This window comes from Odocoileus virginianus, chromosome 1 (assembly GCF_023699985.2).
Source record: "Odocoileus virginianus isolate 20LAN1187 ecotype Illinois chromosome 1, Ovbor_1.2, whole genome shotgun sequence".
Lineage (NCBI taxonomy): Eukaryota > Metazoa > Chordata > Mammalia > Artiodactyla > Cervidae > Odocoileus > Odocoileus virginianus.
This window is the reverse complement of record NC_069674.1, coordinates 70,672,259-70,695,187: the sequence shown is the minus strand read 5'-3', so window position 1 is coordinate 70,695,187 and position 22,929 is coordinate 70,672,259. Positions and strand designations below refer to the sequence as shown.

The 22,929-nt window shown below is 38.6% G+C and overlaps 3 protein-coding genes across 4 annotated transcripts in view; 1 reads left to right on the top strand and 2 right to left on the bottom strand.

Moving 5' to 3' along the window:
• Nucleotides 1-3,386, bottom strand: part of NAPEPLD (N-acyl phosphatidylethanolamine phospholipase D) — a 94,067-nt gene extending 90,681 nt beyond the window's left edge. The window contains exon 1 of the mRNA XM_070469665.1: nt 3,259-3,386. The gene's annotated coding sequence lies outside the window, so the exon portion shown is untranslated. The remainder of the gene's footprint in view (nt 1-3,258) is intronic.
• Nucleotides 3,387-3,465: 79 nt separating this feature from the next.
• Nucleotides 3,466-17,564, top strand: PMPCB (peptidase, mitochondrial processing subunit beta). Its single transcript, XM_020886091.2, has 13 exons — nt 3,466-3,595; nt 4,657-4,794; nt 5,529-5,615; nt 6,027-6,156; nt 8,205-8,403; nt 8,839-8,918; nt 11,374-11,486; nt 12,301-12,444; nt 15,315-15,475; nt 16,670-16,755; nt 16,839-16,927; nt 17,096-17,171; nt 17,261-17,564. Exons 1-13 carry the CDS (start codon nt 3,500-3,502, stop codon nt 17,323-17,325), a joined length of 1,464 nt encoding a protein of 487 aa, XP_020741750.2. The 5' UTR covers nt 3,466-3,499; the 3' UTR covers nt 17,326-17,564.
• Nucleotides 17,518-22,929, bottom strand: part of DNAJC2 (DnaJ heat shock protein family (Hsp40) member C2) — a 33,598-nt gene continuing 28,186 nt past the window's right edge. For both annotated transcript variants that reach the window (XM_020886084.2, XM_070469633.1), the window contains exons 14-18: nt 21,805-21,989; nt 21,052-21,152; nt 20,817-20,924; nt 17,893-18,047; nt 17,518-17,650 (exon numbers count right to left, since the gene is read on the bottom strand). In XM_020886084.2, coding sequence (XP_020741743.1) covers nt 17,576-17,650; nt 17,893-18,047; nt 20,817-20,924; nt 21,052-21,152; nt 21,805-21,989 — 624 coding nt within the window. In that variant the 3' untranslated portion in view covers nt 17,518-17,575. The remainder of the gene's footprint in view (nt 17,651-17,892; nt 18,048-20,816; nt 20,925-21,051; nt 21,153-21,804; nt 21,990-22,929) is intronic.

The following is a 22,929-nucleotide window of genomic DNA, read 5'->3' as shown; positions in this document are numbered from 1 at the left end:
TTGACAAACATCTCCAGAAGAAGGCTTCTGGCCTTAAGTCAGGTCAAATAAAGGCAAATTTATAAGTGAGGTCATCCAGAAAAGCATGAAAAGTGAAAAAAGTGAAACTGTTAGTCGCTCAGTCACGTCAACTCTTTGCAACGCCATGGACTATCCCACCATGCTCCTCTGTCCATGGAATTTTCCAGGAAAGAATACTGCAGTGAGTTTCCATTTCCTTCTTCAGGGGCCTTCCTGACTCAGGGATCAAACCCGCATCTCCTGGATTGGCAAGCAGATTCTTTACTGCTGAGTCACCAGGGAAGCCCCAGCGGAGCACGAGACAGGTCAAACAATTTAGATTCTCTGGATTTGAGGCCTTGAAGGAATTCCAACCCAATTTTACCCCCTCTGGTGGCTGCCAGGGTGCTGATTTTCACCTTGGTTGTGGGATCCTGGTTTTCAAGTGTACCACGGAGTTAGGGGCAAGGGGTTAAATACAGACTTAAACACTATAATGTTAAACCCTTAAGTTAGAACAGTAGGGAGCTCAGTATTCTTACTGAGATTTCGGTGTTTTTACTGGATAAAAAATAGCACCCCAGATTACTGCAAGCCTTGTTTAATTTTCAGAGTTTTGAAAATGTTGATTCTGGCCATTTTTATTTTTCATTTATTTATTTAGGCATGCTGCGTGGCATGCGGGATCTTAGTTTCCTGACCATGGATCAAACCCATGCCCTCTGCAGTGGAAGCCTGGAATCTTAATCACTAGACTACCAGAGAAGTCTCATATTTTGGCCAATTTTAAGACCAGTTTTCTCATTTATTTTCAGAGGTCTTTATTTTGTCATTTTCCCTGAGATCCTAAACTAAGTTTGAATTAAGATGTGCTGAAATTTCCCAGGTGCTTCCTGTGATTATACCTAAATATTTTTGTATATCTGTATGATGTTTGTATTTCTTTATTGTTAACATACATTTGTTTTAGAAACATGAAGGAATAAACTTGGCTGTATTTATTACATAATAGGTCCTGTAGGCTGAACCTGTGGATCATAGCAGAAGGGAGAGGTGGAGAGAGAGGAGTCTGGAAAGATAAGTAGGAATCAGCTCATGAAGGAACCTATCTTCCATACTAAGGAGCCTTCACTTTATCCTGACCAAGGGAAGTTACTGGGGGGTTCTTCACAATGGGACTATCATATTAAAAGTTGCATTCAAAAAAGACCCCTTGTTCCAAACACTATGACAGTTGGTCTGGAGTAGATTGAAAAGGCTGGAAAGGGGTGTATTAATTGGATGTTGAGAATGAGAAAAAGGGAGGAGCTGAGGATGAAATTCAGGTTTCTGGTTTGGATGTCTAGTGAATGGAGGTATCATTGGCTGTTTTCATTGACTATACAAGAATAGACTTAGGAGCAAGCCAGTGAAGTGCATTCTGGACAAGATGATATTGAGGTGCCAAATGGGATATTCAAGTGTAGTTTTCTAGTCACTGAATGGTTAAGTGGGCCTGGTTTCAAAAGAAAGACAAACAGGGAAGGCCTCCAGTGAAAGTGGAAACCATCAAGGAGAGTGTAGAGACCCAGGCTGAGGTCCAAAACCCCGGGGAACACCAATTTTCAGGGTAGGATGATGTGGTGTTTAAGAGCAAAGGCTTTGGAGCTACACAGCCTATTATTAGTATCCTGAACTTTAGTCATGTATGGATGTGAAAGCTGGACTATAAAGAAGGCTGAGTGCTGAATTATTGAAGCTTTTGAACTGTGGGGTTGGAGAAGACTCTTGAGAGTCCCTTGGACTGCAAGGAGATCCAACCAGTCCATCCTAAAGAAAATCGGTCCTGAATATTCATTGGAAGGACTGATGCTGAAGCTGAAACTCCAATACTTTGGCCACCTGATGCGAAGAACTGACTCATTTGAAAAGACCCTGATGCTGGGAATGATTGAGGGTGGGAGGAGAAGGGGATGACAGAAGATGAGATGGTTGGTTGGCATCACGGACTCAATGGACAAGAGGTTGAGTAAGCTCCGGGAGTTGGTGTTGGACAGGGAAGCCTGGTGTGCTGCAGTCCATGGGGTCGCAAAGAGTTGGACATGACTGAGTGACTGAACTGAACTAAACTGAACTCAAGCAAGTTATTTATCCCATTTTCTACATCTACAAAAGAGCACAGGAATAGTACAGTTAGTACAGTGCTGGCTATTTTTAGTCTCACTAAGAGATATGTGCATAAAGAGCTGCCCAAGAAGATAAGAAAGAGCAGAAGAAAGAGCAGCTCTTAAGATACAATGAGGAGGATTTCCCTGGTGCCTCAGTGCCAACTAGAGAGTAGCCTTTGCTCACTGCAACTACAGAAAAGTCTGCACAGCAACCAAGACCCAGCACTGCCAAAATAGATAAATAAGTAAAATAAAATGATACAATGAGAAAAGTGGACTTCCCTGGTGGCCCAGTGGTTGAGACTCTTCTTCCAGGGCTTCGCTGGTTGTCTAGTGATTAAGAATCTGCCTGCCAATGCGCTGGACAGAGTTCTGTCCCTGGTCCAGGGAAGAGGCCACATACCGCAGAGCAGCGAAGCCTTGTGCACCACAGCTACTGAGCTCAAGAGAAGCCCCTGCAAGATAACACAGAACAGGAGCACCCTGCTGTCTGCGAGGAGAGAAAGCCCCACTGCGCAGCAAGGAAGACCCAGCGCAGCCAAACGAACAAACAAATCCTAACAGAAAGAATTCTCTTCCAACACAGGGGATGTGGGTTTGATCTCTGCTCATGGGAACTAAGATCCCACGCACCACAGTGCAACTACACCCACCGTGGGCAACTACTGAGCTAAAATAGTTCATAGTCAACTACAGGCGCCCAAACTAGAGAGGCCCTGTGTTCTGGAGCCCCACCACCACCAGAGAAGTCTGTGCTTTGCAAGGAAGAACCCCATGTGCCGCAACTAAGACCCCATACAGGAAAATTAATAAACATATTTTTAAACAGAACGAAGAAAGAAATCCATGTCAAGGATTGTACGTCCATCTTTCAGCATTAGTGGCTTCACCAACAATTTCTGTGGCATGGGATGAGCCAGACTGTAAGGTGCTGAGGAGTGAATAGGTGCCAACACGGACACTTGCTTCTCTCCCCTCACCACGCCTGTCCTTTGCACTAGAGACTTCCTCTAAGGACAGTGAGGAATCATGTTCCTCATATTACGGATCAAATCCCCCCTTTTCCAATCAATTTTACCCACCAGTGGGATAATATGTTGCCCCAAGTTACCTTTAACTCTTCTACATTGGTGCCTTGCACGTCGTAGGAGATAAAAGTAACCGCTGATACAGGGGCTTCTACAGACTCCCTAATTCGTGTTCTTCAGTCAGCACCACGTCCAGAAAGATTCCAAGACCGCTTACAGGGCTGTCATTCCCATCATGGTCACTAGGTGGGGTCCGCCCTCTAGCCTGGGAACTCAGGTCATGACCCCGGAAGCACATCCTTCCTACAGTCCAGAACTGAGACGATGGCGGCGGCGGCCCGAGCAGTGCTGTTTTCTGCGGCGCGGCGGCAGCTCTGCGGTTTCACAGAGAGGCTCCTGATCCGGGGCGCTGCTGGGCGGGTGAGCTTCCGTCTACTTGTCTGGGAATCAGGCTAGACCGGGCCTCCCCCGCAGGACCCCGTGCGGCGACCCTGAGTTAACGGGCGCCCCGCCGGGCCGCCGGCGTCTGCCCCGCACACTTCCACCTGCGGATCCGGCTTTAGCCAAGACCCGTGGGGCATCCGGCTGCCGGGGACGCTTATTTCCCGTCGGTGCTGAGCTGGCTTTGGTCACCCGCAGAGCGTGACCTGCCAGGGACGTGGGGGATGACCGTGGTTTACTAACCCCCTCCCCCAGTTACTCAGAAGTCATTGTAAAGAGTGCGTGTTGATTACTAAAATCGCAGTGGTTGTAGTTGCCCGGGGGGGCGGGGGGTGGTGTTAAAAACTGAGGACCCCCCACCCCATCCGCTCTGAGTTCTCTTTTTGCCTAAAACTGGCTCTCGTCCTGTTCATCAGCTCTGCTTCCTGTGAATCCTGGGGCAGCTAAAGGAAAAGTTTGAATAGGTATTTTTCTTGTAAGAGACTAGCTTTCTCTAGAGTTCGTGGGACTTTTAACATATATATAAAGAAGAAAACATATGGGGACCTGCGAATAGTCCATAGTCAATCAGTCAGCCAGAGTGTATCTTGAGTAATTACCCTTCTTCCTACCTTCTCTTTTTCTGTCCTTTTCAAAACTTTCCTTTTCTTGAACAGTGGAAGCTAAACATTTCTTTACTCTGCATGTATTTTTATATTTTTCTCTCCTTTTCTTGACTTTTTTCTCCCCTTCTTGTTCCCTTTATGAATACTATTTCTAGAAGTATTGAAATAAAAGTAGTTTCTTTTAGGATAATGACAAAAACTGTTCATTTTTTTTTTTTTTTTTTTTTCAGGAAAGGGCATGTTTGTAGACATGTTGCTGGCTTTAGCAAAGTGGTTGGTTGAGGAATGTTCCTAGGGTAGGCAAAGTGGTGGATCTAGTAGAGTAAAAGTTAAGGAGGAAAGAGTAAAGTCTCTTTGAGATAGATTTGGTTTACTAATCAAAAGTTTGTATTAAGAATAGTGATATGTTTTGCTTCTTCTTTTCTCCCCAACCAGTCATATTTTGGAGGAAACAGATTGAGAAGTACACAGGCTGCTACACAAGTTGTTCTGAATGTTCCTGAAACGCGAGTAACCTGTTTGGAGAATGGACTCAGGGTGGCCTCTGAAGACTCTGGGCTCTCAACATGCACAGTAAGTGATTTAGTTTGATCCCTCATTAGGAGAGAGCAGACCGTACGTATAACGCTTGTCAGTAGGTTGGCAGGTAGTTGAAAGTAGCAGCAGTTATTTTGCCTTGACAAGTGATTGTCATTTGTGAAGCTTTTCTTGTAATACTTCCATACTGGGTGCATGTGTGCTTATTTTAAGTGACTACATCTTGTAGCAGGTTGTATTGTGCAGTGTTTATAATAATGAGAGCAGTATATTTGCTGGACTACTGTGTGCTAAATGTTTTTACATATCTTGTCTTATTTGATCTTTAAAATACTTCTTTGTAGCAGGGATCACTGCATCCATTTTATAGTTGAAAAACAGATTTGAGAAGTTAAATGGTTTTGTCCAAGGTCACAACAACTAATACATAACAGAACCAGGATCTTAACCTAGATTTTCTGCCAGTCTCTTCTGATGTTCTTTATACTATACTTGATAATTGAGTGTAGTAACACATTGGGCTAACAATCTGGGTCCTCAGTAAAGCTGGCAAGTAAATATTTGTGGCACCCAGTAGCCTGATGACTTAAAATTTTTCAGTCTCATAATTCATAGGCTTATATTGTCAATCCAGTCAAGTCAAAAAAACTTTAATGTTTAGACTGGAAAGCATTTGTCAGAAAAAGGAAGAACACTGCCCCCACCCCTACCTTATCCCCTCAAAAGAAGGAAGATGATGTCTTATCTAATTCTTACCTGACTGTATTAAGGTTGGGCTCTGGATTGATGCTGGAAGTCGATATGAAAATGAGAAGAATAATGGAACAGCTCACTTTCTGGAGCATATGGCTTTCAAGGCAAGTTATAAAGATTATTTTTTAAATGCTTTTTAAGAGACAGTAAACACAAAGTCTTATTCTAAGGTAAAGAGAACTACTTCAGAAGTATAGCATGTCTTATTTTTATTATTTTTTAGAATATTTCTTTTTTCAGGATAATTACCTGAAATAATTACTGATAATTGCTCTGTAGAGGTGAAACAAAGATTTTCTCATGGGATGTAAATGTCATCTGAAAGTATGTCACTATTTCCGAAGCCTGATGTAGTTTAGAAACCAAATTTGGTTCTTACATCAAAGTGTACATAGGCTTCTGTCCTCATATTCATTGTCTCAACTGTGTAGAACAAATGAGGGATAAAAGGAGAGATTATATATATATATATTTTTTTTTTTTTTCCTCTCTCTCTCTCTCTCTCTCTATTTCAGGGCACCAAAAAGAGATCCCAGTTAGATCTGGAACTTGAAATTGAAAATATGGGTGCTCATCTCAATGCCTATACCTCCAGAGAGCAGACTGTATATTATGCCAAAGCATTCTCTAAAGATTTGCCAAGAGGTATTGTTATTTCTATTACAGATATGTAATTTTCACAGGCATTCAGAAATAATTTAGTACTGTTTTCATTATGTTTCTTGAGTAAACCCCAGAAATGTGAAAATAAGTGAATCAAACTCTGGGTGAGGGGGCACCTATTTTTTCTACAAATATGACAAATGGTATTAAATATTTATAGGCTGAAAGACTTCTACAAACCAGGTCCTAACACTTGATTCAAATATTAATTCCTCCAGAGTCATACCTGGGTAGTAAACGATTTTTAATTGTTTTATTATATATTCACTTTTACTGTCTACTTTTTATTTTTGTTTTTTCTCTGTTCTGTTATCTGAATTTTTCATTTCTGTTACAAGCCAGAACATATTTTATATCTTCTGACTGCCGGGCTTTGTTTTTGAACAGAATGTGCTTGCTTCTTTATTGCATTTGCACATTCTGGTTCCTCCTCCTGGAGTGCACTTCTTTTGTAGCTTCCTTTCTATTAATTTTTTTTCAAAATTCAACTTATTTAAACTAAAACCAAAAAAAAAAAAACACCTAAAACAGCTCACTTATTTTTCCCTCCCCCATCTCTGGCGATGACCAATCTGAATAAAACTGTATCATTAGAATACTTAAGCAATAGTTTGCCCCAACTAACTCCCAGGTTTTCTGGGTTTGTAGCTATTTCTAGAATAAACAAGTGATGGTATTAAATTATATGTGTATATGTGTGTATGTATATATAAATTCTTTGATAGTAGTATATATTCCTATTTCTGACTTCATTTGACTTAGAATATCTTTAAGGTCCAATTTAATTTCAGGTATGTTATTGAGGATCTGTGCTTTTAAATTTCAGTATTAAGTATATATTAGAAGATTCTGATTAAAACATAAATATTGGGAAATATGAATCCCCACTTTTAGGTACCAGTCTAGATGACTACTTCCAAATAGAGGAGGCTCTTCATACAGGATCTCTCATTTTCCCATCTGTCTTTGGGCTTTTCCTTACCCATCTCGGACTTTACTTGTCTGGACAGATGGGCTTTTATTGTTTTTAAATTTTATTGGAGCATTTTTGATTTGATTAACAACATGGTGTTAGATGGACAGATAGCTTTAATTTGGTTTTACAAATTACTTTTTCCTCTTGGCCATAATCTCTGTCCCAGCTTATTCTTGCAGTCAGTTTTGTCATTTTGGGCAATATCAGTTCAGTTCAGTTCAGTCGCTCAGTTGTGGCCGGCTCTTTGCAACCCCATGAATTGCAGCACGCCAGGCCTCCCTATCTATCACCAACTCCCAGGTAATTAATTACAGGAGGTCCTTGGTACTGGACCGTTATTGCTTCTGAAACAAGTCGACTTTAAGTGAACTTGAAGAACAGAAGTTTACAGCAGAGTAACAAAATGAAAGTTGATAAATTTGTTTTCTATTTACTAAAATTTAGATTGTGATTACAATTGTATACTAATTCTTCAAGGATAGTTGAGGTTTCTCTTCTTTGGAGAAGTATGTACTTTCTCTGATAAAATTGCTTAATAATGATATATCCTTTAGTTTACTTGTGACTTTTTACAAATTAGGGTTGTTTTTGTATAAATATTTGAAGGTTTCATCAGTTTTCCCCAAGGGTCAACTTGATTACCCTTTGATAGTCACATGTATGTCTTTTGGGGTAATTATCCTTTACTTCTACTGTTAACTGTTTCAGCTCTGTTGAATCCTCATTTATCAGAGACTTTGATAAACAGTCAGAATCTAACCAACACTGACCATTAATTGGAATTAAGTGGGGAAAGATGTTTGAGACAACACTAATTCTGGAAAATTTAGGAATTTTCTCCAAGCTCATCTGTACCACAGGGGATTATATTTTTCATTTTAATTTAGTCCTTTTAGATATATCAAATGTACAGAAACATTTATTTCTTCCAGTTTATTAATTTGTTCAGTATTGAGTGCTGGTCACCATCATGGTTTCTGATGCTAATTTAATAGATATTAATAGTGAAAATTAAGACTCTTAGTGTTTCTTCCTGTGTTTTATTTTCAATTAGCTGTAGAAATTCTTGCTGATATAATACAAAACAGCACATTGGGAGAAGCAGAGATTGAACGTGAACGTGGAGTAATCCTTAGAGAGATGCAGGAAGTTGAAACCAATTTACAGGAAGTTGTTTTTGATTATCTTCATGCCACAGCTTATCAAAATACTGCACTTGGACGGACAATTTTGGGACCAACTGAAAATATCAAGTAGGTATAATTCTCAGATTTTTTCTCTTTTTGAGAAAAAATTTGAATTGGGAAAATTAACATTCACAAACATTCAGAAAGTATGTTTCAGAAAGTTATTTTTTGCCCCCAATAATCTGAATGAAATTGTATCATTACAGTACTTGAACGATCTTTTAGCCCCACTTGACTTCCAGGTATCTGGGTTTATACCTATTTCTGGAGTAAACAAGTGATGATATTACATGTTTTATATATATATATATATATATATGTTGAAATTCTTTGATACTTGTTGCATATATCCTATTTCTGACTGCATTTAACTTAGAATAACTTTAAGATCCAATTTAATTGGATATTAAAGGTAGATTATGTGAGGTATAAAGGAATATTATGTGAGGATCTGTGCATTTAAATTTCCCTTTAGTACTGCCTTTCTTACTCCATTTACAGATCTATAAATCGTAAGGACTTAGTGGATTATATAACCACACATTATAAGGGGCCAAGAATAGTACTTGCTGCTGCTGGAGGTAAGTTTAAATTTCCGTGACTGTTTTAAACAGAGTGATATGCTTATCAGTTTGATCCTGTTGGGAGATATCTTTAGAGTTTTCATTTACAGAGCAAATTGTTTAGTATGCTGTGTAAGGGCAATGTGGAACACTAAAACCGGACTTCCCCTGTCTTCTCTTTAGTAGTTTTTAACAGGAAAACTTGATGAGCCTCTAGTACATAAGTGTACACACATAATGGAGTTTACTTGCAAGGGAAGGGTGAGTAGGTGAGCTGGAGGAGAATGATAGTTGGAAGACAGTGTTCAACAGTTTGGGAATCTCTTGAGATTTTAAAGTATTTCTTGAGAACCAGTTCATCCTTGGTCAGGCATGACCTGAGTATGTTACATTGTTTATTCATTCTTTGATTTGTTTGTTCATTCAGTAGATCTGCTAATTACTGAGAAGGGGAAGTATATAAGGGATTTTGAGACTATTTAATGGGAATTTGAACATGAAAGTGGCATGAGGACAAGGCCTCCATGAAGGAGCGTGTTTGAAGCCAGTGAAAGAAAGTAAGTTCAGGTTAGATTTTGCTAGATTTCCTGGTAGTCTGAATTTAGGCAAATAGTACATTTTATCGGTTTCCAGTTTTTTTTTCACTTTTTAACACAAAACGAAGATTTACATGGAATGTTCTTTTGTGTAAATTTTCCTTTAGAAATGACAATAATTTAAAATTCTAGTTGGCCTGGATAGACTTTGAGCTTATTACTTGGGAATAATGAAGAAGATGAAAATGAGGTTAACTGTCAGAAATATGTTACCTTTGTGTGGCTGTATGTGCTCTAAAGTTCTCTTGAGTTAGTAACACTGTTTCTAAAGTGGCTGGTGCTGACTGGAGTTACACAATGAAACTGCCTTGGAAAGGGGACACTGTTGGTTGGATGGGGCCTCAACAACTAAGTTGTCTAGGAGATTCTGCCATTGTTGATGGCATATGGATGCAGTGGGTTTTGTCACACAGTTCATTGGTTCATTTTGACATTGTCAGAGTTGGGATACCTTACAATTAATTAATGGCCTATCCTAGGTTAATTATCATATTGCCTTATTGGTACATAAGTGATGATGTTTCTTATAAACAGTGGTATTATAAGTTCAGTGAAATAGGCCAGACCCAGCTTCATTTTAAAAAGAAAATAAATTATTGGCTCCCCTGCCTTTTGGATAGAGGTAAGTAGAGGTGGTACTGGGACAGGAGCTGAATGTCTGGAACATCCAACCAGGAGGGCTACAGATAAAGGTAGTAAAACAGTGGAGGTGGTTGCCAGGTACTGAGAATTGTGTCCATGCTCATGGGTCTACACTCTCTGCTTGTCATCTTTGTACCACTAAGGTCTTCCTATTGTTTTGTCACCGTCTGGACTGATATCCAAGGTGGCTCTCCTATGTAGTGATTGTGAAAAGAATGTGTATATAATCATTCACTGTCTTGTTTTATACCAGAGACTGTTTGGAAAATATGGGTGTAAGTTGTGCTTTTATGTTCTAATGGAATGTTTCATCAAAAAAAAAATCTTGTGGCTATATTTTTTAAGGCACTTTACTCATGCCTGAATTTGTCTTGTAAACTTAAGAATCTTTCACTGAACCTCTTTAGGCTCAAGTTTGGAAAATAGGGCTATGGAATCCAAGTACTTCTTAAATTTTGGATGGCAAATAGTATTTGATTAGCTATGAATTTATTCAGGAATCTATATGAGGTTTTTTGGTCCTGACTTTCGATAGCAGAGCACAGAATAAAACATGTCTTACGTCCAGCTTTCTTTAAATGATACAGAGCTCATGTTCTTCTCCAGTTTAAAAAGTTTATTGAAAAGTAACCCCTTTTTGCTAGTTTGCAACTAGGACTTTTGCGGGCTTCCCTAGTGGCCCAGTTGGTAAAGAACTCACTTGTAATGCAGGAGACTGCCTACAGAGCAGGAGACCTGGGTTGGATTCCTGAGTCGGGAAGATCCCCTGGAGAAGGAAGTGGCAACCCACTCCAGTGTTCTTGCGAGGGAAATCCTATGGGCAGAGGAGCCTGGTGGGCTACTGTCCATGGGGTCGCAAGAGTTGGACATGACTTAGCAACTCAACCACCACCACCACCACCATTCTAGGACTTTTAATTACTTACTATAACATGATTTTGTATGGAAAGTAATATCTTCAAGCTATCTTATCCTTATCTTTGAATCAGTGGATGAAAACTGATTGTTCTTCAGAATGAGAAATCTGTGCAACCGCAAGTCTTACCACCTGGGATAAAATGTGCTTTGTGAGCTTACTCTTGAAGAAAAGGCTTTTATTGACTGCAGGTAGTCCTTCTGTAACCTGTTATCAGTTATACCACCTTAAGCTCACTGTAAACAGAAGTACTGGCAGTTAATTGTGTGCTTTACATTTTATTGCTGCTGGATATATGAAATATTTTCCTTCAATATAGGAGTTTCCCATGATGAACTGCTTGAGTTAGCAAAATTTCATTTTGGTGAATCTTTGTCCACACACAAAGGAGAAATACCAGCTCTGCCTCCGTGCAAATTCACAGGAAGTGAGGTAGGCCAAGTCTCTTAAGCTAGCATTTAACCCTTTTGGTTTCTTGTGTTGTATTTATAACCGTTTGTACAAAATGTGCCTTTTCCTAACAGTAAAATGGAGGAAACCAAAGGAGTCCAAATGCACATGGACTCAGTTGCTTATATTTCTTCCTGTTCCATATATTTAACCACCTATTTTTCTTTTTTAAGGAAAGTATTATTTGGTCTTCTTGACATTATGCCTATTTTCCTATTTGGCAGGGTGTAAAAGTAATCTTTTATTTTAAAAACATCCCACATTTTGACACTTTAGATTTATTCCTGACTGAGACTACCCACAGTACATTTCTAGGCATAGCTGTTAAAGCCAGAACTTCTAGAGAAATCTGCTCTGTATCAGCTATTTCTTTAAGCCTCATTAGAAGCTTTGTTTGCCACATTAGGGATGATGCTCGTATATTAGTATCTGGAAAGAAGCCTGATGTTGGCAGTTACATGAGACTAGCATTGGCAGTACAAAAACAAGCCTGTTAAGATTAGCCTAAATTTAGACAGAAAGATTCAGACTGATGATTATTTCTGCCAGTAAATAATGCAAAGCTTTTTGACCACATAATTATCTGGTGGCTGTGTCTGTAGTATTTCATCTGGAGATCTTTTGGTGAAAGCCTTCTGAACTGTGGAGTATAATGAGGCCTGATTGTTTAAAAAACAAGAGTGTCATGGTGGGCATTTTAAGTTTGCAATTAATAGAACTGGTGAATTAGTTTCTTGTCAAGCATGTTATAGAGTGGTAATCTTAACTAGAGCTTTGCATCCTTTATCCCAACTAGATTCGAGTGAGGGATGACAAGATGCCTTTGGCACACCTTGCAGTAGCTGTTGAAGCTGTTGGTTGGGCACATCCAGATACAATCTGTCTCATGGTTGCAAACACACTGATTGGCAACTGGGATCGCTCTTTCGGAGGAGGAATGGTATGTGAGTTTAAAAGTAAATTTCCATAATAAATGAGAGGATCAAACTGTGCTATGAATTTTGACTTACATATGAACTGATCCTGGATTGCTCCCAGGCAAGGAAAAAAACAGTATTTTTTCTTTTGCTGTATTTTCAAATTTTGATTAGGGATAGGATTCATTGATAGTACTATATCAATGTTAATAGCCTAATTTTATAACTGTAGTAAAGTTAATCATTGTTTTTCAGAAGTGCATATTAACAAGTATTTGGGGGTAAAAAGGATATCTGCACTATATTCTCAAACAGTTGAAAAATAGGTTAAAGAGAATGATAAAGGAAAAAAGGTAACAGTTGTTAAGGAATTTGGATAAAGGTAATTCTTTGTACTATTTTTGTTCCTATTCTATCTGAAATTACTTCAAAATTATTGTTGTTCATTTGCTAAGTTGTGTCTGACTCTTTGCAACCCCATGGACTGCAGCACACCAGGTTCCTCTGTCCTCCTGTGTCTCCTGGAGTTTGTTGAGATTCATGTCCATTGAGTTGGTGATTTCATCCAATTATCTTATCCTCTGCTGCTCCCTTCTCCTCTTGCCTTCCATCTTTCCCACCACCAGGATCTTTTCCAGTGAGCTGAGCCTTCACATCAAAGTATGGTGGCCAAAGTATTGGAGCTTCGCTTCAGCATCAGTCCTTCCAGTGAATATTCAGGGTTGATTTCCTTTACCATTTAGTTTACCTTTACTGATTTCCTTTACCATACTAGTTTGATCTCCTGGCAGTCTAAGGGACTCTCAGGAGTCTTCTCCAGCACCACAATTTGAAAGCATCAATTCTTCGGTGCTCAGTCATTTTATGGTCCATCTCTCGTATCAATATTTGACTACTGGAAGAACCATAGCTTTCACTATATGGATGTTTCTCAGCAAAGTGATTTCCCTGCTTTTTAATACACTGTCTAGGTTTGTCATAGTTTTTCGTCCAAGGAGCAAGCATCTTAATTTCATGGCTGCAGTCACCATCCACAGATTTTGCAGCCCAAGAAAATAAATCTGTCACTGCTTCCCCTTTTTCCTGTTCTATTTGACATGAAATGATGGGACTGGATGCCACGATCTTTGTTTTTTGAATGTTGAGTCTTCAGCCAGCTTTTTCACTCTACTCTCACCCTGAACAAGAGTATCTTCAGTTCATCTTCATTTTCTGCCATTAGAGTGGTGTCATCTGCATACTTGAGGTTATTGATATTTCTCCCAGCAACCTTGATTCCAGCCTGTGGTTCATCCAGCCCGGCATTTCACATGATGTACTCTGTATAGAAGTTAAATAAGCAGGGTGACAATATACAGCCTTGTCAAACTGCTTACCTAATTTGGAACCAGTCCGTTGTTCCATGTCTAGTTCTAACTGTTGCTTCTTGACCCGCATACAGGTTTCTCAGGAGACAGGTAAGGTAGTCTGGTATTCCTGTCTCTTTAAGAATATTCCACAGTCTGTTGTGATCCACACAGTAAACAGCTTTAGCGTAGCCAGTGAAGCAGATGTTTTTCTGGAATGCCCTTGCTTTCTCTCTGATCCAGTGAACGTTGGCCATCTGATCGCTGGCTCCTCTGCCTTTAGTCTAAACGCAGCTTGTACAGCTCGCGGTTCTTGATTTACATACTGCTGACACCTAGCCTGACGGTTTTGGATACTGCTGACACCTAGCCTGATGGTTTTGGGTTTTGAGCATTAGCTTACCTGCATATGAAGTGAGTGCAATTGTGTGACAGTTTGAGCATTCTTTGGCACTTCCCTTGGAATGAAAACTGACCTTTTCCAGTCCTGTGAACACTGCTGAGTTTTCCAGATTTCCTGACATTGAGTGCAGCACCTTAACAGCATCATTATACGAATTTAAATAGCTAGCAAAGTGTATATATTTGTACTCAAAGACTTTGACAAAATATATTTATACAAATATCTTAGGTTCACATGCTGTATTTCAGATTTTTAAGCAATCTGCCAAAAGCTCTACAAAGTACGTTGGTAATAGCAGTGCATTATTGTACTTTTTAAATTAACCTTTTTAAACTTTTGTTGGCAAAGCATATTGGCATCGTTTATTCAGTTTTTTGGTTGATATGGTTATAAATGATTATTCAACCAAGCTGGAACACATACATAATTAATAACCATATCCCACCTCAGTCAGTGCCAGAAGTGGAATGCTGGTTTGGATTAGCCTAGGGATGCTGAGAATGTGCCCGAACTGCAATATGTGAGATCATCCCATTTTTAATTTTAGAGATAGCTCTTTCCTGACAGGATTTGTCACTTTTTTTTGGTTTTAATTTTTATATTGTTGTTGATTTATAATGTAGTTGTGTGAGTTTTGGGTATATAGCTAAGTGATATATTTATATAAATCCATTCACAGAGTATTAAGTAGAGTTCCCTGTGGCATGCATAGGTCCTTGTTGATTATTTTATATATAGTGGTGTGTATATGTTAATCCCAAACTCAAAGTCTGTGAGTCTGTTTTTCTTTTGTAGATAGGTTCACTTGTATCTTTTTTTAAGATTCTACATATAAGTGATATATTTGCTTTTCTGTGACATAGTATGATAATCTCTTAGTATGATAATGTGTTATTTTAGAAGTGGGTGCAGCTTCTAAGGATTAACTTTTAACATTATGACTTTCTCTGGGGATGATGCATTGGGCTGGTGAGGTAACTATAATTCTTAAGTTTCATTGAATTTTAGCTTTTTATTGAGATATTGCTGAATAAAACAGAAACTCAGCCTTTTTGGGCAGTCACTATTTCTACACCTCATTTTTCTTTCTGGTAGTCTGAACATGTATACCTACAGTTCTCTTGGACAATTTCTTTTTTTACAGAATTTATCTAGCAAGTTGGCCCAGCTTACCTGTCATGGCAACCTCTGCCATAGCTTCCAGTCTTTCAATACTTCCTACACAGATACAGGATTGTGGGGAATCTATATGGTTTGTGAACCAGCCACGGTTGCAGATATGCTACATGTTGTTCAAAAAGAATGGTGAGAAAATAATTTAACTCTTGCTTAAGAATTACCAATTTAGACTAGTTTTTTTTACAATGTTGACAGTGATTAATTTTTTATGGTGATAGCATTTTATTAAGAGAACAAGACTAAGTACTGTTCAATAGTAGCAACTGGTGCAGTGTTTTAAAGATCACATTTCTTCTGGGTTCCATGCGAAGCTGATTTATATTATAGAAAGTTCTTTTTTTTTTTATTTTTATTTCTTGCACACCCCACCCCCCATAGAAAGTTCTTAATTATTAAGTAGCAGATTACTTCAGAAAAGATCTTAAAAGTTAAAAATGTTTAAATGTCAACTAGAATTTTAGGAAATACTTCTAAACCTATCTGGCTTGGAAAGGCTGTGTTATAAAAATGAATCTGAAGTTGCCATTGCTAAAAGAAATGTAGTGTTTTAGTCAAAACTAGTACCTTAAGACAGGTGGAAGGTCCCATGGCTTCTTGGAAAACTGTTATTTAGCTCTGGTCCCTTTCCTACTCTTTCACACTCTAGCTAGATGTGAAGTGAAGTTGCTCAGTTGTGTCCAACTCTTTGTGACCCCATGGACTGTAGCCTTCCAGGCTCCTCCGTCCATGAGATTGTCCAGGCAAGAGTACTGGGGTGGGTTGCCATTTCCTTCTCAAGGGGGTCTTCCTGACCCAGGGATTGAACCAAGGTCTCCCACATTGCAGGCACACGCTTTACTGTCTGAGACAGACTTAAAGAGATGTAATCATTAACTTAATTACTAGGTTTAAGTTCGACTCAGCTAGATTGTTTTGAGAAACCAGTGACCCACTGATCTATCATCTATCCCCTAGCAAGTCAGATCCTAACGCATGGGGATTCACAAATTTTCAAAATGACTGTAGAATTTCTCAAAATGCAGTTAGCCTATTTTTATATTGTAGTGAATCTCTGCTAACCATATCACTTTTGAGAAATTAACCCAACCAGGAAAATAATCAGCAGTATTTTAACTTTTGTCTAACTGCTGGGATCAATAGTTACTATTGACAGTAACAAAAGTTACTATTTCAACTTTTTACTAAACTGAATTCATAATCACTTGTACATTGTGGTGTAACAGAGAATATAGCATCCTTTCTTTCTTTAGGTCATTAACTCATAAAACACGTAACATTTTCAAATTACTTGACCTTTGATTTTTTCCAAATGGTTTTTAGGATGCGACTATGTACAAGTGTCACTGAAAGTGAAGTTGCACGAGCCAGAAATCTTCTGAAAACAAACATGTTGCTGCAACTTGATGGTAAAAGAATAAAGACTTAATGTCTTATTTTCACATGGTTGATCTATATTCCAGTCCTTAGTTTTCCTTTTTCTTTAAAACAGGTTCCACTCCCATCTGTGAAGATATAGGTAGGCAAATGCTATGCTATAATAGAAGAATTCCCATCCCTGAGCTTGAAGCAAGAATTGATGTAAGTAGTCCTTGGATAGTGTTGGATCTGTGCAAAACAATCTTTGTTGTTAATACAACAGCTGAAGATAAGGTATCATAAAACTTGCTTTAGCTCTAAAACATTCCAGGTATACAATGTCTTTACTACTAGAAAAAACTCTGAATGCTTCTATCTTCAATTTTTCAGGCTGTAAATGCTGAGATAATTCGAGAAGTGTGTACCAAATATATTTGTGACAAGAGTCCAGCGGTTGCTGCTGTTGGTAAGCCTGACTCCGTCTCCCGTGCAGAAAGCTGGCTAAGGACTTCCCTTTGAATTTAGTTATAACTGTCTTTTCTTTTAAATCCTTAGGTCCTATTGAGCAACTACCAGATTTTAACCAGATTTGCAGTAACATGCGCTGGCTTCATGATTAAGAATGCTCCTAATAAACATTTAGAACATTATAAAACCGAGACCCGTAAGTCATAAAGAAAGAAAAAAAAAATCTATACTGGTAAATATGAATAACTTTGAAAGGGTAAGACCACCACAATGAATGGTAGATCTCTGAACTCTTGAGAAATTATGCTGGGACACACTTTTAAGTATAATTTTAAGAATGAAAATTCGTATAGTATTTTCAGTTTTATTATAAAAATGCATACACAACAAAGATTGTCATAGTCATTTCTTGCCTCTACTTGCATTCAGCACTTGCTCTTGAGCAGCTTTCTTTGCTTTTACCATTTCAACCAGTTCCTAGGAAGAAGACAAAGATTTTACTTAGACAAAGTTGTTGTCAGGATTTGCAGACATTTCTAGTGTTTGATATAAATATGTAAAACATTCAAATTGGATAAGTCTGTACTGAAAAGGTTGATTTTTTTAACTGCCAGAGCTAGGAAATTTCTAATACTGGTCCCACAACTATGGTGGTATTGAAATAAGCACAAAAACATAATTTAAATGATAACAGAATCTATAAACTAAAGATCCACAACCTTGTATCGTTTCATGCAGTCCTTCTTTGTCCTGCCAGGCACTGCTTCTGCTATTTTTTCCCATCTTTCAGGTGTATTTACTGGGTATGTTTTCAAAGCTTGTTCCAAAAGCTTCTGTTCTTCTGTTGTCCAAGGGGTGAAATCTGTGCATGGACCTGTTTAAGAAACAAATTTTATTTGAAACAGTTATCCTAATTGATAGAAAACTGTTTTGGAACACCTCAGATGAGTCATTTGTTAAGTGCCCATCTGAATCTGGTGTGTAATCCTGAACTACGTTGAGATTAGACACACATATACCAGTATTGAGTTGACCACAAAGTTTTTCTGTCTTATGGAAAAACCCAAACAAACTTTGTGGCTAACCCAATATTAATTGGGGAAAAAAAAACTTAAGATAGCTCACATCCCAGGAAATTATCAGAGACAAAAATGTATTTCTGGTCTCAAAATATACTTATATTTTTTTAAAATCAGATTTAAAATATACAGTTGGACTGCTGGGTTCAAAAACACAATCGTAAGTCACTTTAGATTTCTGATAAATCTAAATCTAGTTCCTTATAGCATAGAGAAAAGAGCTGCCTAATTACACAACTTTTAGCTGGAATGAGAGCCTGTAAACCACTCTTATTTTACACTGGAAAACACAATTTTAACAAAATTGAGGCAGGTACCCAATGTGAGAGGCAATGTGAGACTAGACTCCATGTTTCAGTCTGCCACTGTCAGCACGTCCACTAAAGCCTGTGCTGTGCATCTCTACTAAACCAGATCTGTATGTCTGATGAAACACTTCACAGATGTATCACAAATACATTCCCTCCTATGGATGTAAGAAGTGCACATCCCACTTTTGTAGGAAAATTAAAATGGTTAAAAAGCTGACGTGGTTTAGTAGTAAGTCTAAGTTAATGGACTGATAGCTTAAGTTATTTCAGACCATGCAATGAGAACACAGTGGCACCTATCCTGCCAGTAATGAAACTACTACTTCAAATGGTATCCGGGGATGAAGTCTGGAAATCTAAGTTATTTCCCAATTAAAAAATACTCATAGGCACAGTGAATATTAAAAAACAATACACCTCAAAAAAACACAAAAAACAAAAAACACCACAATACACCTCAAAACAAGGCAGAGAACTTCCATTTAAAGACAGATTAAAGACTTTTTTGGAAGTCTGGAAAGCCAGATTTTTTTCTGGCTTTTTTGAAGTCAGCATTTAAGTTCCAGAAAGCCCTTAAGTGGAATTTTATTAGTTTGAAGACCCATTTAACATCAAAGATTTAACACTCTCTCTCTCTCTCTCAGAAAAAAGATGGAACTGGCATGTAATTATTATATGCTATTATTATCCAAGTATTGGGTTGGCCAAAAAGTTCATTTGGGTTTTTTGCAACATTTTCTGGAAAAAACTGAATGAACTTTTTGGCCAACCCAGTACTTCACAATACCAAAATGAATGAAATGTGAAATTTCTATGAGAAATCACCATTCCAAAAAATGCAGCCAGCTTGCTGTTTACTGGTACAGTTGGAGAGAGGGGGGCCTGCCGATTTAAATCCATAGAAGAGATAAAGGAGTTGGGCCCAAGTACCACATCACCGCCAATCACTCCTGACCTCACAGGGTCACCCACTTGCCAGAAAACAACCATCAGTGTCTGCCTCAAGCATGTAAATTAGTCCCACAAAAAGGGCTGAGAATAACCGTAATATCTGAACATGTCTGCGTTTTGTGGAGGGCGTAAGGGAGCAAGAGCATTATCTCCTTTAGACGTGCCCTCCAAGTGTCCTGAAATGTCCACCTTGTGACTTATCTTTTTTGTGCTCAATTGCTCAGTGGTTTCTGGCTTTTTGTGGCCCCATGGACTGTAGCCTGTCAGGTTCATCTGTCCATGGAATTTTCCAGGCAAGAATACTGAAATAGTTGCCACTTCTACTCCAGGTAACATTCTTAAAAGAGCCAAAAATAACACTCAGCCTAGACAAAAGTCACCCTTGATTTTGCAAATGCAACGAGCGAACACAATGATTTTTTACTCTTCATAGAACATTCTAAGTCTCTTCTATTAAAATAATTTCAAATTGAAATACAGGATAATAAATCAGACTAAGAACATAGGAAAAGTGGCACTGCTAAGACAGGGACAGGAGATCACAAAGAGTCAAAGCTGTTAGTTAATCCCAAAACAGATCTGGTACTGTGATCTGGAAAGTGTATTCAAGATTAGTTTAGTTAGGGAGAAAGGACTGGTGGCTCACAAATGCATGAAGTCCAAGAGAACTTTTCAAATCACAGGAAAAATGTATCACATCCCAAATACATGTACACATGAATAAAAGTTTTACAGATACCCACTTGTATAACAGATGTAACGCCCTCTGATATTTTCTATTCATGACCCATTAAACTGATTTCATGATCCACTTGAGTCATAATTTGCATTTGAAACACACTGGTCCAGAGTAATCAGATTAGCTAGACAAGACAATGTCAGCATAACAAATTGTGTGCAACTTGTTCTGAACCACGTGATTTGTAGGCATGCTGCCTCTCTACTCCTGTCTTCTCTTAAAAACTAGAACATTTCCTTATATATAGTGTATTTTTCAAAATCAAGAAATTAACCTTGATAAAAAGTTAAAGACCTTATTTAAATGTCAACTGTCCTAATATCCTTTAATACATTTGTAAAATCTGATGAACAAAACACACACACCTCCCCTCATGGCATATGAAATGGAAGAACTGCAGTTCTCAGTGGTGTTGAAGTCAGTCAGTCCTAAAGATTACACCTTCCAGTCTGCTTAAATGCTTTATTTCCCAGTCATTCTGCATGTAGACCTTAGATCTTGTATATTCTCAGATAGACACAAGGTTTTAGCATTTTCTAATCAGAAGAATGAAATTTCATTACCTTCAAATCGTTCTGAAGGTGTTGCATTGTCTGCCTGAGGCACCACGCCATGTTCTTTCTTAAATTTATCAAAAGCCTTTTTATTTATGTCATCCTTCTGATGAGGGTCTGAGAAGGGAAAAAAATTTTTTTAATATAATACAGTTCATCTCAGTCTTTCATTAAATTGCATAGATTACTTTAAAAATATGTATCTAAGGTAGCAAAGAAACTGATTTGGCAAAAACTAACTCACCAAGTTTTTGAAGGCTCTTTGCTTTGCCAATAACATCTTTGGCGGTTCTTTTAACTCCAGAAGAAGAATGTATATTCATGTAATTAGCAATAACTTCCCATCTGGAAAAATGGATATAATAATGAGAAAAAAGAAACCAAAACAAAACTCAGAATGACCCAACATTTTTACTGCAGAAGGGTTAACTATAACATCTAAAGAATCAGCTCTAAATTGGTGCTCTAATTATTACTATTGCCTGGACTTGAGTGCTTAAATCAGCTGTGTGTAATCTTGGTTTCAAGTTTGTATAAAATCTTACAGACTGTGTAAAAAATCAACAAATAAAAGCACACATTTGTGTACACTGCCATTTGGACACACTTTTTTTAAGCTCCAGGTTGAGGTGGGAAGTAATAAAGGAGAATGAAGACTAAAGAGAAACCATGGAACACAAAACCTAGTGCCTAGTATAAGCCACAATGGAATAGGGCAACATGACAGTCAAGGTTTATGTCTCATGATCCTTAATTTCCTGAGAAACTGATGATGCATCCTGCTGTATATATGGATCTTTGTATGTGTGCTGGTGTAAGCTGTTAAGACTAGTAGGTTCAAAATGCACTCTGCTTTTTACATTTTCCACCATGGCACAGAATTTAGCATCCAGCCCAAGCACATCTTTGGAAACTTGCTGTAATATGCTGCTATTTCAGATGCTTGTCTACATAATCCTGAGGCTCCAGTGAAGAGAAGCTTCATTAGAACCAATACCTGGAATTTGTTCCAGCAGGGAAGAGATTCACAGCTTTAATGAGTAACTGCAGATCATCTTCTGACCAGTGTTTACTTCCGTTTCCGCTTCCGCCAGCTGACTTCTCTGCATTCTTAGATGCTTGGCGCATACGAGCCTCAGCTTCCTCTTTCTCCTTTCTAATTTGCTCATTTATTTCTTCTATCTACACAGATATCATAGGTAAGTCAGGGACTTAAAGCATCTTACTACTCTGAGCGCTCTTTCTGGCTGGGCCCCTGTGGTTCTCGACCCTCAGCATCATCCAGACAAGGACCCTACACTGCCCCAGCCAGGCTGCACATCTCTGCTTCAAGGAACCAAGAACCAGCCTCAGCCTAACCTACAATGTATTCCTGTCACACGATATCTATTTGCTGTGGACACTACTTGTCAAGTCTACAGTCAGTGGGTTACTCACCCACGAGGCAACTTCAAAGCTCATATCTATCCACTCTTGCAGACAGTATCATTTATTCTCTACAAAAAGGGAGCAGCATGGCAAAGTGCCCTTGGTTTAATCTTTAAGTTCTGCCTTTTACACTGTAACTTCCAGTGTACCTTCAGACATGCACAAGTGAAACAACAAAAACAAAAACATGCCTTTACGTGATGTTGCTTCTGCTATCTTGGGAGTCATCTCTGACTCATTTTCCCCCTTCAGACCCTTAGAACGAGTCGCCAAGTCCCACAGATTTCAGTGATTCCCATCATCACTCATAGTCCAAGTCCTCCAAGTGAGATTCTTAACACTAGTCACTTACACTCATCCAATGCCTCTTGTCTACAAATGCCAGATTAATAGCAGTGTTAACTCTGTGCTATTCAAAAGATCTGTGCTTATAGAAACTAGTCATCTTGGTATTCAAATCTTGCTTAATTTGACTCTACTCTTCTTAACCAACTTAATCTCCCACTTCCCCCCTCAACTTTCTACTCCTACCTGTATTTTATGGTTAATGCTGCACCCCTTCAAAACTGGCTCAAACCCTTCACTGAGCTTCCCTGACCACTCCAACCTCCTGTTGGCACGTCCTCTCTAAGCAACACACAGTATTTACTGGGGGTCCTGCATCCTTTGATCCTTAGGCCTTTTCTCTTTAGTG